Here is a 20,671-nt window from a genome sequence, read left to right as displayed (position 1 = left end):
AAAAAATCAAATTTGATAAAAAAATATTATTTCATAGTTTTTTTATTCAATTTCTTATTTCGCATCATTTTTAATTTTTTAATAAAATAGTATTTTTTTATAATTCAGATTGTGTATATAGATGTATGTATGTATGGAATATGACTGCATGTATGCATGTATGTACTATGTATATATGTATATATATATATATATATTATACGCGATCATATAATAGCAATATAATGCAAATAATAATGTAGAATAATATTTAGAAAAATTCACTTTAAATAATAATTTTCGCATATTGAAATTTTATTATTAATAATATAATGATAATAAATCGACATTTTTATAAGAAAATATTTATATAAAATAATAAATTAAGATCGATCAAATATGAAAATTTCATATAAAATTTTTGATTGAAAGATAGAGTCTAAAAAATATTGTATAATCATTGAATTCAAAAATCATTATTTAATATAAGTTGAACTTTTTAAATGTCTTACATTTTTGATATATCTTTCTCATTATGTTATTGATGCACAGATGTAAAGTGATTCATTCACAAGGAAGTATTTTAAAAAGTGTATCAACATCAATAACAATAAAAGAAAATTATAAAAATAAAGTTATCAAATAAAAAAATATTTTTTCTTGATGTATATTCATATTATGTTACTAATTGTTGAATTTTTATAATTTATATTTTTGTAAATGAGTTACATAAATGATTGTTTACTGTGAATATAATCTCAAATTCGACAATTTATAGAAAAGTCAAATTAGTTCTAATTATTAAACAAAACTAAAATTTTCGTTGATGAAAAAGATTTGTTCTCCTCTCTAGTTTTCCATTAGTCTTGGCGGTTACTCGAAAGAGGCGCCTTTGACCAACCTCTGAGTTATGAGGTTACGATCATTGACACGGACGCAGAATTCTATTAGAATGAACCTTCGTTATGGTACTTGTTAATGATGTTGTCAAAAATTATAGATTGTTTGCGAATTATTTTGTGTACTTTAAGTTTATTATATTTCTTTAAAATTTCAAATTCATTGAAAAATACATGAAAAACTGCACGTGTGTATATGACTTATAAAATATATCTTACTAGATTTGACCATTTCAGGTATGTATTTACATACGTATGCTTGCTCAAATATATATACTTTTCGAATTCTTTCTTTTCTTTTTGAATTAAAATTTCATGAAAATTTATTGAATACATTGAAATTTTAAATAATAAAACTTTTTAACATATATACTATAAATTAATAATTCTTTTATAGAATAACTTATAATATATCCATTCTTGATTTGTTTTATAAAGGGTCATATACACGATCACATATATTTGGAAATGTTAGAAGTTGGTTTAAGAGTGGTTCGTGGACAGGATTGGAAGTGGGATGACCAAGATGGTGGAGAGGGTCATGCAGGAACAATTGTGGAAATTGGCAAACCTCCTTCTTTTGGCAATTCAGCTTCTAGTCCCAATCCATCTGATAGAACACCAGATAAAACTGTTATTGTTCAATGGGATCATGGATCCAGGAGCAATTATAGAATTGGATATCAAGGAGCTTATGATCTTTTGGTATTTGATAATGCAGCCATAGGTGTCAAACATGCAAATATAATATGTGATGGATGTAAAAGACATGGAATAATTGGTATTAGATGGAAATGCATACAATGTTGTGATTATGATTTATGTACTCAATGTTATATGGCTGATGTGCATGATCTAAACCATTGTTTTGAGAGATTTCAAACAGCTAATTCTGTGGGGTTGGTTTTTAAAAAAATTATAATATGTTTATTTGATAATTAAACATATAATTCAGTTTATAAACTTTATTGTTAATTATATAGGATTCAATTAACTCCAAGAGAAGGCTGTACTAAAATATCTTTAAAGGGAATATTTATAGGAGCTAAAGTTATTCGTGGTCCTGATTGGGAATGGGGAAATCAAGATGGAGGAAGAGGTACTGAATATTTCAATTTTTTTATTTAGAATACTATAAAAAAAAATTTTTAAATGCAAATATTTTAGGAAAGACTGGAAGAGTTATAGATATACGTGGATGGGACAATGAAAGTAGCCGTTCAGTGGCAACTGTATCATGGTCTAAAGGCAGTACAAATGTTTATCGTCTTGGATACAAAGGTTGCGTTGATTTATGTTATGTAGAAGAAGCTATAGCTGGTACATACTATAAAGAGCACCTTCCACTTCTTGGACAATCAATAATGGCAGTATCCAATAATGGAACCAATATAACTTCAATTAAGAGTGGTTTTCCTTTATCTGTATCTAGTCCACGTCACTCAACGTTTAATGTTGGAGATAAAATAAAAGTATTGGTTGATGTAGAGACATTAAAAGAAATGCAAGAAGGTCATGGCGGTTGGAATCCACGTATGGCTGAATATATAGATAAAATCGGTAGAGTTCATCGTATTACGGACAAGGGTGATATCCGTGTACAGTTTGAAGGATGTAATAATAGATGGACTTTTCATCCGGGTACACTGACAAAAGTTATTAGCAAAGATACTTTTTCTTTAGGAGATATAGTTAGAGTAAAAACCGATTTATGTGCAGTTAAACTTTATCAACAAGGTCATGGAGAGTGGATAGACGTGATGAAAAATGTAAGTTTATTAATTTTCTAATTACTTGATTTTATCATAAAAAAATTTGTAGGCTCTAGGAAAAACTGGAAAAATAATCAAAATATATTCTGATGGAGACTTAAGAGTTGCTTTAGATGGTCACACATGGACATTCAATCCTTTAAGTGTTTCTCCTGTTCCTCCTGGAGTAGAAACTGTTACTATACAAGATGAACCAAATAGAAATCAAGATTGGACAGGTATACTCATATCCTATCAATTGTAAGTTATCTTTAATATAAAAACTACAATTTATTCTTATTTATATAGCTGAAGGTGTTGATACAGAAGTAGAGAAACTATTGAGAGATGCAGCTAGAGGAGAGGCAGGAGTATCTGCAGTTCAAGAATTTCTCAAAAAATATCCTGGTAGAGTGGATGCGAGAGCTGGTGGACCAGGAGGGGGAAAAAAAACTTGCCTACAAGTAGCAGCACATCAAGGACAAAAAGATCTCTGTATTCTTCTTCTGGATGCTGGAGCATCTTTACGAGCTATTGATGAGGATGGAGACACACCTCTTCACTATGCTGCTTTTGGGTTTGTTACAAAATTTATTAAATTTTAAATAATCATATTTAGCTTTTGAAATTACAAAAATTTTTTTGTTTCATAGAAATCAACCGGAAATAATGGAGTTACTTCTTTCACGTGGTGCAGCAATAAATGCTGTGAACAATGGCAAATGTAGTGCATTGCATGTGGCCGTAAATAAACAACATGCTCAATGCGTAAAAGTTTTATTACGTCATCATTGCGATGTTAATCTCCAAGATTCATATGGAGACACAGCGTTACACGATGCTATTGGAAAAGATGCTTTGGATATCATAGATGCTCTTTGTTCATGTGAAAGAGTGGATTTCACATTAAGAAACAAACGAGGCTTTAACGTGTTACATCATGCTGCTTTGAAGGGTAATGCTTAGTAAGTATATGTTATGTGTTATCATTTTAGAAATTTAATTAAAAATATACATATATATTTTAATACAGTGCAACAGAGAAATTAATGGCACGAGCAAGACATTTAGTGGATGTTAAAAAAGAAGATGGCTTTGCAGCATTACATCTTGCAGCTTTGAATGGCCATAAAGATGTAGCTGCTATACTTCTTTCTTCGAATGGTGGAAATGCAAAAGTAGATTTACGAAACAATCGACGTCAAACTCCTTTACATTTAGCCACTTCTCAAGGGCACTGGGCTTTAGTAGAGTTTTTGGTTCATCATAATGCTGATATTGCTAGTATAGATGCAGACGGAGATACGGTGATACATATTGCAATAGTGAAGAGTCCTAATCAAAGCAATGTGGTTCCTACGCCTGAAAGTTGTCAAGATTCGCCTCTTATTTATGCAGTATATTACATTTTTTTATATATTACAATTTTATTTTTATTGATTATGTTATTTAAATAAAGTTTATTGTAGATATGGCAAAATTTAGCAAGGCAAGGCGTGAAAACAGAACTTGCATTAGTTTGTTTCTTAGTAAATGTGGATAGAAGTTGTACCTTATTGGAACATGCAAGAAACTCGAAAAATAAGACGCCATTAGATCTTCTTGAAACTGATTCTCAACTCGCTCCATATATTAATTTGATACGTTGTTATCAATACCAAAGTCATAATAACCAATTAGAGTAAATAATTTAATAGTTAATTATAAAATTATATAAAATTAAAATTTATATATATATATACATATATGTTACAGAATAGAAAATTCATCTACTTCAGAATCTTCCATATATCAAATAGATACAGTGTTGCAATCGGAAGTCGTACATGGAACGAGAAAATGTATTTCAGGTTCCGGTGATGCTTCTGAGTGTCACAATTGCTTAGGTACAGTAACGAATGCAATGAAAGAAAGAGAAGGAAATAGGTTCGATCCTGGTAGTAGTCTTGCTATTATTAACTGTACCCACTGTGGTCATGGAATTGCTAAAACGAAAGGTATTCTATATTAATTGATAATGAATATTGTTAATATTATTAATATCAATATATCTACATATTATTACAAAGATATATTATTAATTTATCATTTTGATTTGATTAATAGATGGCCAAATAGCAACAGGCGAAATTTCTTTGGCAAAACAAAAAGAAAAAATAAAAGATAATGTTTTGGATGAGAAAGAAAAGGAAGAAGATCAGGATAAGGAAAGAGAGAAAGATAAAGATTTAGAACGATTGCGTTATTTAGAAACACGAATAGCTGATTTGGAGGAAGCCAATATGTGTAGTATCTGTATGGAACGTCGTCGAAATGTTGCTTTTCTTTGTGGTCACGGAGCTTGCGAACATTGTGCAGCTCCTTTAAAAACATGTCACATGTGTCGCAAAGTTATCACAAAAAAGATTAATTTATATTAGACAATCAAAGCGTCTTTACGCTCTCTATTTAGGTGCTATTTTTGTTTCCTAATATTCATACGTTCGGATATATGCGATATTATTGGCTGTAAAAATTAAGTAACTAAATTGAAGCTGCCAAAATATACAATATCTTTCTATTTAAACGTAAGATGTTCAATGAAACCTCCATAACTGCATTAATATTGTGCCATAAACAAAAATAAAATCCGAAATTGTATGGCGAATCTTATATTTATAATTTTTTTCTTTTTTAAAGTTATAGATTATTTTAAAAATAATCTTTTTTTATTCATAAATTACAAACACTTCAGCGTTTTATCCCGTCCAATTTTTATTAATTGAAAATATAAGCATCTTATAAAAATCTTTTTATTCTAGATACATAATATATTATCAAGCAAACTCCAAAATGTCCACTATTAAAATAGAATTAATTTGTTGAATATCTTTTGCATATTTTAATAAATATTTTGGAGTTCTCTTTTTTTATTGACAATATTTGATTGAGCAATCAAATCATATGTTAAATAAAAAATTCATAATGAATTTTGAAGTTTTCATACATATCGCACATACTATGTATATTATTATTAATTGTAGAGTACTATTTTTATTATTTTATATTGATAATATTATAATATTGATATTTTATAATATTAATAATATTATAAAATATACAATATTTTCTTATTTTATATATATATTTATATATAAAGTAAGAAAAGATTTATTTCTAGCCAAAATTAATATAAAAAATTATGCTTATTGAATAATTTATAAGCTCTTTTATGATTGAATAAAAAAAACTGATAGATTTATTAAAAATATTAAAGATTTCTAACATAAAATATGTGCCACCAATAAAATTTAAAGACAAATTTACTTAAAATATAATAGTATAATTAATTTTGTAATAATATTTAGATAAAAAAAATTTTGTAGAACAAAAGTGCAATACTATTAAAAAAATTGATATATAATAATTATTTTAATTAGAATTTATTAGGATTCAAACACAGAATACGTATGTAACACATTAAAATATACCATTGTAATTCCATTCCTTGAAATTGTATACTAAAAATTTCTTCAAAGAAATTATTATTATGGAATAATATTTTGTTTGAAATTTTAATGCTTTTCTTTTAATACTATTCTGCATGTAACAATTCGATTCATTAAAATAACAATAATTTTGTTTCTTTTTTTAAAATAATAATCGTTGTAATATAATGTTTTAGGTTATAGTTAGATTTTAACGATTAATATTCTGATAAATACGTTAAAATGATTAAATAAATGAATTCTTATACGACTTGTTACATTGCATGTATTTTTCTTTTTAGAAATCGCACGAATTCATTAGAATATATCTTGCAAATGATCGATTGTACAAACTTTAGTTTTTTATATGATAATAGGATATGTTTTAAATTATTATTTATATAACAAATTGTTGCATAGTAACAATTAAAACAAAAAAATTTTTATGACAATTTTTATTTTATGAATTTTTAATATTTTTATGAATACACATTTACATGTATATATATTGTATTTTGTTTTTTCAACTACATAAAATTATCAGAATATATTCAATATTCAAATTTTAATAATTTGCAATAAAATCATAAAAAACATTATATAATAAATTAATATTGATAATTTTTTTTTAAACTATAGAATTTGAAAGAAGAAATCTATTACAAAAAGACAATTTTTTGTCAGCTTAGATGAGAAAATTAATCAAGAAATGAAAATCAATAATAATTTTATTTATAAAAATTGGGATATTACAATATTTATTTATTTACTTAATATGCATATTTATTCATATTTTATAATATATATATATAAATAATTTATAAATATTTATGAAATTAAATTTCCCCGATTATATATTATTCTATTATAACATTTTGAAGCTAATAATCCGCTTTTATTTAAAACTTTATAATATATATATATAATATTATATTATATATATAATAATATATATAATATATAAGAATATCGATTGTAAGAATATTATGTAACAATATTAGAGTACAATAATATGTAATAAGTAAGTATTTAATTATTATAACTATATTTTCTATATTTTTTGGATAAATTTGTTCAGTTTTAAAAAAATTCTCTTCATTTAGCAATTAAAATTTTAAACGTATATTTAATATTATTTTGCTCTTCAAAGAATATAATTCTGTTCATTATTTCTGTTTATATTAAATTAATGAAAATAATAATAATAATAATAATTAAATAAATAAATAATTTGTATATTTTTAAATTGAATATACTATTCATGATAAGGCAATTATTAATCTAATATTTGACTTGTAATACGATTCTAATACTTGTATACGATTCTATATAGTTTTAACGGATATATTACATCTTTTAATAGTAATAAAAATAATAGTAAAAAATAGTATATATATATATATATAAAATAATAAAATAAGATTAATAAAATGCTAAAACTTTTGTTGAAAAAAAAAATTATCTATTCTAAACTACATTAAATATTTTGTTTTCAAGATTTTTAAAAATAAATATATATATATTAAATATAATTAAAATGAATTTTTCTATTAAATATTTTAATCTGGTCAAGATTTTATATTTTTTGAATAAAACTAAGTATTTTTTTATTGTAATTGTAAATAAAAAAGAGAAATTATATTTATAATTCATATATTTTTCAAAATTATTTAAGAAATGTTGTACTTATAATTTAAAACATCAAATTCAAAGATTTAAAATATTCTTAGTAATATTAATCGTTCTAGTAATAATAATCAAAATATTTAGTCAAAAATTCATAATAAAAACATTTATCATGTATTCTTTCTTATTATATAATAAAATAATAATATTGAAATAATAAAAAATTTTATAAATTAATATATTTTAAAAACTTCTTTTTCAATAAAAAACAATTTGTCTGGAATTAAAAAACAAAATATATTAATTAAAAAAAAATATTATTTGTAAAATTATAAAAAAAAACACAAAAGTTATTGAAAAAATACTTACCAAAATACAATAAATTACATTACTTACCACTTATATTTTGTTATGTACAGATTTTTACAAAACTAATAGTTTTAATCTTACATAATATAATATTTAATAAATGTAACTATTGTATATAATGTATATAAATATAAATATTGAATTGAATTGATTTTTATATCTACACAGTATAAATACTACAAGTATAAATTAAAGATTAAAGATCTGACTGGATTAAAATGTGATGAAATCTTTTGATCAATTTTTTCTTTTTTAATTGATTTTAAGATTTAATAATTCATTACACAATTTACATAAACCTAATTTTGAAGATATCGCTATTATTTAGTAGCTAATTGTTCGATGTCAAAAAAATTTTTTTTACATTTACTTTTTAATTTTATATTAATTATTAATTATTATTTTTAATTTTAATTATTACATTTGACTAATATAAATTCATAATTATAATTTTTTAATTTCATTTTAAATTTCAGTTTAAACTTAATATCTACTTATTATTTCAGTTGTTATAGATTATATTTTAAAATATAAATATTTAAATTTATGAATAAATGAAATATATTTTTTAACATGACAAAACAAATTTCCTTTTGCAAAAATTCATAGACAAATATTTGATTCTTAGAGATTAAAGAATTTATAATCCTATTTAATATATAATATAATATATGGATCGATATTCTATTTATAGATTTGGGTTCGTTTTTTAATTCTTTAAATAGTGCATGAAATTTTCTGAATCTTATTTTTGAAACAAATATATTTATTTATTTTTTTTCATTTTATTTAAGCGTAAAAATTTCAAAAATGGACTTTTTAAGAAATAAACATCGATATTCATTATGAATGTCATGTACAAACTAATGTTTTGTCAGCTGTTTCAGAATTTTTATAATTATAATGAATTTGTTAAAACATGTATTCAGTGTAATCGCCTATTGCATTTATCCGATGATTTCGGACTTATTCGTCAGAATGTTAATTTATCAAGAAAATCCATTATAATCATAGCTTTAAGTTTCAATAATAAGTTTATACAATTGTATAATTCAAAACGTAACTTAAATAAACAATTTAAAAATTAATAACTTTAATCAATTTCATATTTTTTTAAATCATATATATATATATATATATATATATATTTTTTCTTATAAACTAAAACGAAACAAATATTTCCAAAATAACATGCCTTAATTTAAAAATTAATAATAATTAATAATAAATGTAGAACGAAACAGCATCAGCAGTTTTTTTTTTACACAAGCAATAAACAATAATAACAATAACAAACAACAGATGATGTCACATTCAAACAAGACTTAAAGATGAACTTCATTCTTTTTTTTTTGTAGCTTAGCAAGCAATCTTATTTATTTTGGTATTCGATAAAATTCGATAATCATATGTTACAATATTGAGCCAGTTTATAAAACTGCAGCTGTAATAATGATAATAATATAATAATAGTAATATTTTTTTTTCCTAAGTAACTTAGAACACTATCAGATATTATATTATTTAGTACCTAATAAAACTTAAATGAATTTTGGCTTTGAAGCCATACGATAGGATTATCTAATTCTAATTATAGGACCATTTTTTCACGTGCTTCAAATTTCCGCTTTCTTCTTTTTTTTTTCTTGTCAAATATTATAATGATTATAATTTTTGAATAAAATAATCAAAATTATAAGTCAGTATCTCAAGTTAAAAATCTAATTTATTCCCATTTTAAACTCATTAGAACTAATGAGATTATTAAAATATGAACTGATTGATCGGTATCGCAGGTTAGATTTTATCGATAATACATTAAGCATGAAGATTGAATATCATTATTCAAAGATATTTTTTATTTCTTAATAAATATATAAAGAAAAAATGATTTATTTCATCTTTCTATTGATAGATAAAAGTTTATGAATATGTTAGTGATCACAAAGTGCACTTTATTTATAGAGGTTAATGATACAGTTCAATCAGTCTACAGAAAAAAAATTTTTTTGTAACAAAAAAAAAAGAAAAAAAGAAAAAAAAGAATTTTTTTCTTTCTAATAATAATTTTCGAAGTTTTCAATCATGAGCAAATATGTAATTGCTTTTGTAACAGTCTTTCCTGCAATTCGCGGAAATATACGAGTAAAATTATCTACTTGTGTCTACTGAACTTGAGTATATATCGATACCGACAGGAAGTGATAATCAATGATCAAAGTGACGAATCCTTTCTGATTCTTCAAAATCTATCAAAATTGTTCTATATTAAACTCTTTTTTTCTTTTCCATTTTCATTCGTCAATTTTTTTTTTTATTATGTGCTGGCTACATTGATTCATTCATCGAGTATAATTATTGTCAGCTATGATCAAGTCCTGAGTAATAGACAAAACAATTCTTTAATGCAGTTTAATTATTTTTGAGAATTTTCCTTTTCTATTAAATTTCTATTTGATAATTTCTCTATCATGCATAACATTGCACATTGTTTTGTCAGATAATATTGCTATGATTTTTGCAATTTTTGAATTTTTTTAATCAAAATCCAAATATTTTAAATATATATTTGAATTGGAGATGTATCTATCATATACAATACTGAAAATGGAAAAAAAGAATATTATATATATACAATTATAGCTTACAATTTTCAACAAGAATTTCTTCATTTTCATTGCAATATTTCATATGTTGAGAATAAGATAATATGCCCAATCTTTTTAAATGTAATTAAAATAACTTCAATTTTTTAATTTTTTTTTTATATAAATAAAATTAATGGTTCATAGTTGATTCAAAATGAATTTTTTTCAATGTAAAAAAGCAAATATATGTTGTGAAAAGCGATAGAATCTGTCCATTTGCTCTTCAGTGCGCTAGTTAAAAATTGGATTTACATTATATAATTACTACTCTTTGTTAAATCACATGTTCAAGCTACAACTGGTTCAGGACTACAAGGTTGCAAGTCTGGCTCGTTTTGAGGTTCTGTTGCATTTGCAGTGGTACTTGATGTGTTTGGATCATGGTTTGGATCTGGATCTGGTGTTACCGCCGCCCATTGTGTAGTATATGGTGCTGCCCCAGCTTGTCTTCTAGCTTTTCTTCTAGCACGTCGTTGTTCCATTACTAATCGTAGACGTCTCATTTTTCCTTTAGTTGCTTCATTTTCTTTCGATAATTCTTCTATAATGATAAATAATTAAATTATGATTCTATTTTTCTGATATAATTTTAGATTTGTTTAAGCTATATTTTTTAGATTAAATACCAGTAGAATAACCAGGATTAGAGGAATTGTGACAACCAACAATAGATGTAGAGGCACCATTCACATTAGTTGTCAGTCCAGTTGAGGACGGAGAGGTTGATGACTGTTGACGATTGCTAGTATGCCTATGATGATGCCTATAATGACCTGCAGTGGCAGCTGGTGTAGCACATAACAAATCATTAAGAATGTGAATAATGGTACTTATATCTCGTTTAGGACGTCCATGTCTATCCTGAAGAGCTGGATTCAAAGTCCCACTAAATGTACCAGAATATACACCTTTCCCATGATGATGCATACTCTCTATTATTGCACCTTGTCTGCGTCTCGCATTTTCCTATGTTTAAAAAATTTTATACGATTATATTAAGATTTATAAAATTTATAAAAAAATGTTTATATTAATTTCATAATATATATATATGTATTAAATATTATTAATATATATTAATTTATTTTACATATTTTTTTTATTTTATATTGCATGCATTTAATTATAAAAAAAATCATACAATCAAAGAGAGAGGACAAAATAAAAGAAAAATACATTTAAGAACCTAAGAGATTCTTTAATAAATTCTTTTTATAATATCTTTTATAATGAATCATTAAAATATAATTCTATTATGAAAATCATAAAAATATTTCACAATTTCTGTCTCTTAGGATCTTAATAAACACACATTCTAAGGTATATATGAAATAGTGGTAACACAGGGGGAACTGGCATCGGTAACAATGTATACCTCTGCGAGGTCGACCCGTGAGGTGAGTACCTCAGAGGAGAGTTGCTTCAGTTTCTGCGTCAAGTTACGAGAAGCTTCAGCTAGCGCCCTGGTGTCTAAAGTTGCAGCCTTCGAATTTTGTTCAGTTAATGAAGAAGTAGGACTTTGGGGATTGATGTCGCCATCCACTATATTACTTCTGGAGGAGTCTTCTTCATTAGATTGTTGACCATGATGATGAGCAGGACAGAGTTTTTTTCTCGGCGGGGTCATATCATAGGATATTGATTCTATACATCCGTGTCCTGTAGAGGTAGATTGTTGCAAATGGTCCATAGAGGATGAAAGAGATTGATTGCTACTGGATAAACTGATAGGTTTATTTCTTGAGTGATGATGGTGATGATGATGGTGATGGTGATGATGATGACTATGATGATGATGATGATGATGGTGATATAAAAGGCAAGATTGACAGGCATTAGAATTTCCATTAGACGACATTGAACCATGGCTGCTACTATTTCGAGCGGATGGTGGTTGATTAGCGCAAAGAGACGAATGTGGAGGACTAATTGGCGAGTACGAGGACGACGACGAAATGGAAGAAACAGTTGTAGCGCGACTCGAACAAACTGGATTGGTTGTAGTAGTAGCTGTCGAGAGACTGGTACTACAACTGGCTGCTGCATGTAATGCTGAAGCCAAACTGCTTATCAAAGAAGATGTCCTCGCAGCTGCAGTACCACTTTGTAATTTCGCAGTATTATTAGTAGAACGTGCAGCCAAGACAGTAGATCGTCTACTTTGCAAAGAAGTTGAAACATGGTTGGTTGATAAGTTAGATCCATTGGAACTATTTCCACCGATAGTTAATCCGGTTGTATTATTAGTTGTCTGATTGGCTGTTGGTGAGGCCGGAGTTACAGTGGATAATTGTAATTGTATCAACATCATGTGATCCCCCAATCGCATGGTAAGATTCAAAGGGGCTTTGCCAGAAAGGAAATCGTTCACTTGAGAATCATTTAAACTCTCTAGCGCTTGCATCACACTTTGTTCCGGTCGTTGTGCCTGAAAATATTTATATTAATCAAAGCCTAATTTTTTTTAATTTTTTTAATTTCATATATTATATATTTTTATTATTATAATATATTCAAATTATTTCTTGTAATAAAAAAGAAATGATTATGCAAGACTATTCATAAAAATGATTCGATCAAATCTTTACTGTTAAACGGCGTTTAAATATTTTTACAGAATAAGAGGCAACAACCTCAGAGAGAACTAAAGGAAGCCGTATAAATTAACAAATTTCATTCGAATAACTTTTTGGTCCTGCATCCGAATCTGAAATCATTTTTTGTATTCTTCCATTTATGTAATCAATCAACTTTAAAATCAAATTTAAAAATTAAGAAAACTACATTATATGGAAGATCAAAATTTTAATATATACATATATCACTTCTTTAAAAATATTGACTTTTTTAAGTCATTATATGTTCTTATATAAACTTAATTTTTGGAAAATCAAATAGAATTTGATATATTTAAATTAGATCCTAATATGTTTAGTTACTCTAAATAATAACTCGATAATTTTTTTTTTTATAGAATCGGTATATTTATTCAAATAAAAGATGAAATTGAATCGATAAGACGACGACAAGAGATGGAAACGCGAGAAGACCTGCAGAAGAGGGGAAACCTCGCGAACCGCGGCTCAGACCCTAGACGACACAGATAGGCATCCCTCGATACACCTAACGGACTTCCTTTCACTGACGGTCATCGTATATTTGGTAATTCAATTTGCTTGTGCTCCGTTTACAGAGAATCTCAGTTTCTATGAATGGACCTTCAATACCATTTCAATTACATAATACTTCTTTTTTTATCCAAATTTCCATTAATTGGAAAATAATTAAATAAAATAGGTCAAAGTATATTAATAATTCCGTAATTCACTCATTAATAATCATAATATATTCAATTAATTTCTATAAAAATATTCATTTTTATTTTTTAAAACTTCTTTACAACTTTTTTTTAATAAAATAATAATTATTGAATCTTATATTTTAATTGTAAAGAATTGATTTATTAATCTAAAGATTCTTATGTATTTCATGACAATTAATATAAAACAAAGAATCTTTGCTATAGTTATCATAAAATCATGAATATTGCAACAACGTCAAGGAAGCTAGTGGCGCCACGCTTAAGACACAACCTGCTATCAATCGGAAACTTACGAGTCGTATTCGAGTTTTCCCCCATCCATAAATCTTCCCCACCATGCTGTCTCGGTAGGGCACGCTAAGTAATATAGCAAGGTAAAGTATGCTTTAAAAAAAGAACTTCAAATAGTAATAAGGGCATAATTACACGAGGAATGTTTACAATTTATAATATCAATTGAAAATAATAGCAAAAATGTTAAAGAAAATATGAATAATTTGCATTAATATATACAGACATTTCCAATTGAATGTATATGCAAATAGACTTTTGTTAAAAGTCTAAAAAATAGTAATATAAAATAATATTAAAAATAATATATTATTGAACAAATTAAAATATATATATCAACTTAATAATTTTATTATACTAATTGAAATGATTATTTTTATCTTAATTATATGAATTCGTTTTTTTTTAATATAATATATTGAAACATATATAATCAAAATCTCACTTTATGTTTCTCCAAAACATGTATTCAGAATTTTTGCACAATATTTAGAATTTAATAAAGCAGAATTTATTTTTTAATCTCTAAAATCATTTTCTAAGATCATTAAAAATGTCTTGTTATTTATTAAATTTATTAAAATTAAACTATTTATAAATAAAAAATAAATGATGATCTTATATAATTCTTTGATTATTAGAAAAAAAAAAATATTATTTTCTTTAATCTGTCAAAATAATTCGAATTTTTTTGATAATATGATTAATTATTGCGATCCTTATTTATTAACAAAATTTTTAGCAATGACTAATGAAATCACTAAAAGTAATATTTCAAATTCAAAATTTGTTATTTATGTTATTTATGTAAGTATTATTTATGTTATTTATAAATGTTATTTTTAGATACATTTTTTTGAAAATAAATTACAATTCTGAAAATTGCGAAAACATTAAAGAAATTTTATTGTTTCACAGAATTTTTATAATCAATCAATAAAACTTTTTTTTCAATTAAACATTACCAGAATTGTCTATCAAATCTTCAATCTATTTAATAAAGTTTTTGTTTTACAGAATAACATTTTACATTTTAATATTCATACATTTATGATCAATTTCATCTTTTATTTTTCAAACCAAAAAAAACGATATTCATGTGCATTTTCAGATTATTGTTTTTCTAAAACTAAAACTAAAACACAAATATAAATTATTTGAATATAAGACATAAAATTTTTAATTTCCAAGATCGAGAACCTCAATATTTAGTAGTTTTTTTTCTCAAGTGAAAGTCAAGAACCGTTAGCATTTGCTTATGAATGAACTATTAATGTTTTTACAGCATAACTATATAAAAATATATTCTTCTATATTATTAAAGAAAATTAATATATAAAGAATCTTATTTTTATTATAAAAGTAAAACTATAGATAAAAAATTAGATAAAAAGTATATATCAATCTGAAGAAATATTTTTAATCAGGAGAAAATCGATCAGGCTGGCCAACTATGAACAAAATCGACATTAGTTTTGCCCTGCTTTATCGTAACCACGAAAGAATAGCAAGTATGTATAGGCAACGTTAAGCGTTAGTAGTTATCCTGATCCACACAGCATAGCTACACACATTTACACACGCTACACATGGGCACACTTTAAAATTGACTGCGGGTGACCGAGACTCGAGCGGGCGGTCCCCTTGACAGCCATGCGAACGAGTCTCGGTCGCGATAAGGACCCGTAGTGTCGGCGCTGTTGCTAGCACCTAGAGATTATTTCTTTGTGTATGCACGTGCAGTCGATATATGCATAGTCTAGCTTCTCTTTTATCGATTCAAATGGAATAACCTAGCAGAGATTGTTAGCTAGATTCTTTTGATTTTGTTCTGGAAATGAAAATATCAATTAAAAAATCATTAAAAAGCTTTATTTTTCATTTGAATTGATAGAGTATTAGATATAGAAAAATGAAAATGCAAAATAAATAAAAAATTATTTAAGATTTATAAATGGATAAAGAATTTAAGATTAATTTAAGAAAATTAGATTAACTTTTCAAATGTGGCATAGAATTTCATTCATCTATTTTAGTACATATATATATATATATATATATATAATATAGATGATAAAATTAAACTGCATTCGATAGAAATCTTGACTTACTTTATATATAATTTAAACTTTTCTAAGAATTTAACCTTCCTAATACAGAAAAAATTTTGTAAGAGCCATCCTGTACAAATTTTATATATATAATATATTCTTAATATGAATTATAATATACACTGTATCAAAAGGATTAAAAAAACTTTGCGTATAATGAAATATCTTTAAGTCGTAATACATGTAAAGGATAATATGAGATCAGCAAAGAAAAATATGACGCAATAGTACTGGAATATAAAGTGCTGATGATACATTGACCGAGAAACCAAGTGACCCAATGATACGACGAACGAAGTTAATTGCGTTTATTTAAATCATAAAAACTTTTCTGTTGAGATTTCGACAAAAAAATTTTTAAATTTTAATTATCAGAACATGAACATTAACTTACTAATAGGCCAGTTTCTACACTTGGAAGCAATGTGAGTCGACTGCCATCTTGCAAACGATTTTCCTCAAGTGTTCCCTCGCGCAATTGTCTAAAATATAAATTTGAAATTATTATTCAAGTTTCATATTGATAAAATTATCACAAAAATTGTGGAATTTTAAATTAAGTACGTTATTCTATAATATATTTTTTAATTATTGTGAATAATTTTAATACAATGACATATTATCTCTTATCACATGATACAATTTTATAAAATCTCTTTTAACTTAATTCTAAATCTAATCATTCAAATTATATTTTATAATTCATAAATTATAAGATATTAATTATCAATATAGAAATATTTTATCTATTTTTAATATTATACATAAAATTCATGAATAAATAAAGATAATTAAGTATAACAATTCTTAAAAACTCTAATACAGTTATATATAGTTTTATAAATTATAACATTATTATTTTCAAAATTTAAGTGTTATTAGCATAAATTATACAATATGTTTCCAAGAAAAGTTTTTTATTATCATTATGAAGCGTGTTATTGAAAAATATATGTATATAAAACCAGTTTCTGAAATTATTGTGAAAAATATCCATTTCTTCATTAACATTTGTATAATTAACTTCAATTCTGTACAATATATATTCTATAAATTTGTAAAATATCTTTATTAAAAAAATTATTAAATGTTAATAAATTATCATTATTATGAAAACGGAAAGGCAGATTCTATTAATTGAGCATTAAATATGAAATCGCGACGGATTTTTGTGATCCTGGCACCACTCACATGGATTCTAATAAATTTAACGTTTTTTACGAATATTCTGTGCAATTAAATTTTTGATCTTTTTAATTATTACAAAATCATCGTTCACAAAATATTATTCTTATTTCCGAATCAATTCAAAACGTATGGCTTTATGAAAATTAAACATGTATAAAATAAATTTTTATATTAAAAAATAATTAAAATATTAAATACTATATATCTAAAATGATAATAAATATAATTAATTTTACGATTTAATACGTTTTTTGGTTATCGAATGAATTAATAAAATATAGAAACTATTTATTTAGATAAAAAATTATACGATTCCATTTCGCATACAATTGCAAATAAAATAATTACAATGATGGAAAATGCAACATGTACATATAGCATAATTTAAAAAAAATTAAATTATATATTTTTGGCCAGATATTATAATCGATATTATAATGATAAAAAAAACATGCCAAAAATACCTAAAAGTAAACTATATCTGAGAAAATATAAATATATAAAGATAATATGGGAACATTCTTATCGGTAATATGATAAATAATGTTTTTTTCTTGATGACTTTAAGGTCATAGAAGGGAACCGTATATAATTTTTGATTCATATAATTATACTTTATAATCCTTTTTAATTATAGAATTGTAAACGTATTTTATTTTACCTTTTTATTTTGCTGTAATGAAAAAAGATTTTTAAATGAATTATCTTTAATGATAAAATTAATTGGATGAAAATATTCCTTATATGTACAATAAGAATAAGTAACAAATATAAAATATTTCTCGATGACAAATAAGTATTTAATAGTGGCACAAAAGGTACAGTTATCTTTTTATGTTGATCTAATTGATTAGAATGCAATTGATTAGAAAATATATTCTTTTTAATTTCAAAAATCAACTTATAAATAATTAATCAAAATTAATTTATACATGAATGACAATATTTTTTAATTTTGAAAAGAATATTATCTTTAATATAGATTATAAAGTATATTAGGAACAATTTATATAATATATATAATATATAATTTATATAACATATAATATTTGTATAATATAAAATGCCAAAAAAAAAAATATATTAATTAAATAAAAATATTAAAACCGATAAAAAATATATAACATATACATAAAACAATAGTAATATATATAAATTATAATCATTAATATATTCTGCAATTAATATGATACGCATGCGCTTGAGGAGTCATAATATAAAATAGAAACAAAATAATGAATGAATTCCCATATATGCACGTGTCATATTTACACAGAGAAGATTCGAATAATGCATTAAATATATAATAACAAAAAACCATGAATGTTACCAAAAGTGAACTGATAGACAAAATGAACAAGTAAATAATAATGGATATTCGTTTCTCTTCGATATAATTTTAGAAGATATGATTTTCATTAAAAGCGTTAATTACATTAAAATATTATAATTACATTAAAATAATAATTTGAAAATTTCAAAAAATTTTAAAATCTATATTTGTAAAATTAAAATAAAAATTTTAAAAATTATTTATAACAAATTATTGCAAAATAACAAAATATTATCATTGTCCTTTCATGTCACTATTTTAAAAATTATAGCTAGTGAAATAATTGAATGTTTATTAAAATAAAGATATGTAAACCAAATAAATAAAGAATAATAAAAAAAGAAAAAAAATTCCGATGGTCTTGAATATGGGAATAACCAGCCTTGTTGTTTCCATCCAATAGTTTTTCTTTCTTCTTCTATCTCTCTTTACAGAAGACTGTCACCGTTCCACTTTACAAGACGCGATTCTCGAGATATTCTACCTACACCACCTCCACCTTCTCCTACTTCGAGTTTATGGTATGCCAGCCTTCCTCTCCATGTTTCTCTCGCGTGCTTGCACAGAGGATCAGTTCGTGCAGCGGCCCCCACGACGCCTACGAATATCATGCCCACTCTCTCTTTCTCATCGTGTCGATGCTGTTTTCGTTCTTCCTCTCGCATCTTTTCAGCTACACCATATACAACACACTGATATTGTACGTGCATACACTCACTTACCATTTCTTTTTTTTCCACACACTCTTCTTTTTAACAAGGAAAATTATGTAAGTACGTCTATATATTTTTTCTTGAAAATTAATTTGTAAAAAATTCATATAGATCCTTTGATTATTGATAATTTAAAAGCACATGACTCAAATGCTTCCACCTTTTTTATCTCATTACAATCAGAAATTAAAAAACATTCAAAGATATTGTTATGACAAATAATGATTAACACGATAATAATATGTATATATATGCATATATATGTATATATATATGTATATGTATATATATATATATATTACGTATTTATTTGTGCATATATATATATATATATATATATATATATATATATATTCAATATACCAACCTTTCACGATGTAGTAAACAAATACGTTCCTTTGCGACCTTCAGCCTCTTTGAGATGATCTTCTTAAGGTTCTCAACAGTATCAGTGCGATCGACTGTAAGGTCAAATTGTCCACCAGTGGTCGGCGTGATGCTGATAGTAATTTCGTCAGGTTCGAGGACAGTGGCAGCAACGCAGCCACACCCCGGCTGCAGTGGCGATGTGGAGGAGGAGGACGATAATGATGACGACGAAGAAGACAACGAGGAGGAATTTGTAGGGAGTGGAGAAACTGAGCCAGCTCTTATTGAGCGTTGACTGCAATATTCTGTTGGTTGATCGGATTGCGTCGTAGAATATGTGGCACTAGAGGTAGTCGTCCCGGATGATGCAGTATTAGTCATATCATTAGAATTTTGTTGAGTCTTTGATCTTTCATTATTCTCACTATCCATTGCTGTCACGTCCGACGGTGGATCCGTATTACCGTCCATTCTGCAACTATCGACACCAATGGAACCGTGTCGCCAACTTCGCACACCTATTTCGTTCAGACCCACGTCTTCGCGTCCCGTACTATACTATACACGCACCCGCACCTGCACCTGTACTCCCGGCGTCCTAGCTG

General features: G+C 25.6%; 2 protein-coding genes across 4 annotated transcripts; one reads left to right on the top strand and one right to left on the bottom strand.

The window, feature by feature from the left end:
• Positions 1-760: 760 nt before the first annotated feature.
• On the top strand, positions 761-5,277 carry LOC409303 (E3 ubiquitin-protein ligase MIB2). The gene is made up of 11 exons (XM_006563802.3): positions 761-1,115; positions 1,317-1,777; positions 1,862-1,977; positions 2,046-2,647; positions 2,700-2,868; positions 2,939-3,206; positions 3,283-3,594; positions 3,663-4,026; positions 4,099-4,310; positions 4,385-4,626; positions 4,736-5,277. The coding sequence occupies exons 2-11, from the start codon at positions 1,347-1,349 to the stop codon at positions 5,047-5,049; spliced, it is 3,030 nt and encodes a 1,009-aa protein (XP_006563865.1). The 5' UTR covers positions 761-1,115; positions 1,317-1,346; the 3' UTR covers positions 5,050-5,277.
• Positions 5,278-9,435: 4,158 nt separating this feature from the next.
• Positions 9,436-20,648, bottom strand: LOC409273 (midnolin-A). Of its 3 annotated transcripts, none has more exons than XM_006563804.3 (5): positions 20,065-20,648; positions 16,858-16,945; positions 12,115-13,167; positions 11,366-11,705; positions 9,436-11,280 (listed from the first exon to the last, which is right to left on the bottom strand). In XM_006563804.3, exons 1-5 carry the CDS (start codon positions 20,535-20,537, stop codon positions 11,027-11,029), a joined length of 2,208 nt encoding a protein of 735 aa, XP_006563867.2. In that variant the 5' UTR covers positions 20,538-20,648; the 3' UTR covers positions 9,436-11,026. The 3 variants fall into 3 exon arrangements, with proteins under 3 accessions (XP_006563867.2, XP_006563868.2, XP_006563869.2); XM_006563805.3 differs by having other exon boundaries at positions 12,145-13,167; XM_006563806.2 differs by lacking the exon at positions 20,065-20,648 and adding an exon at positions 19,367-19,657.
• Between the last annotated feature and the right edge of the window lie 23 nt (positions 20,649-20,671).

This window comes from Apis mellifera, linkage group LG8 (assembly GCF_003254395.2).
Source record: "Apis mellifera strain DH4 linkage group LG8, Amel_HAv3.1, whole genome shotgun sequence".
NCBI lineage: Eukaryota > Metazoa > Arthropoda > Insecta > Hymenoptera > Apidae > Apis > Apis mellifera.
Note: the sequence above shows the minus strand (reverse complement) of the source record. Positions and strands in the feature narration are given on the sequence as shown.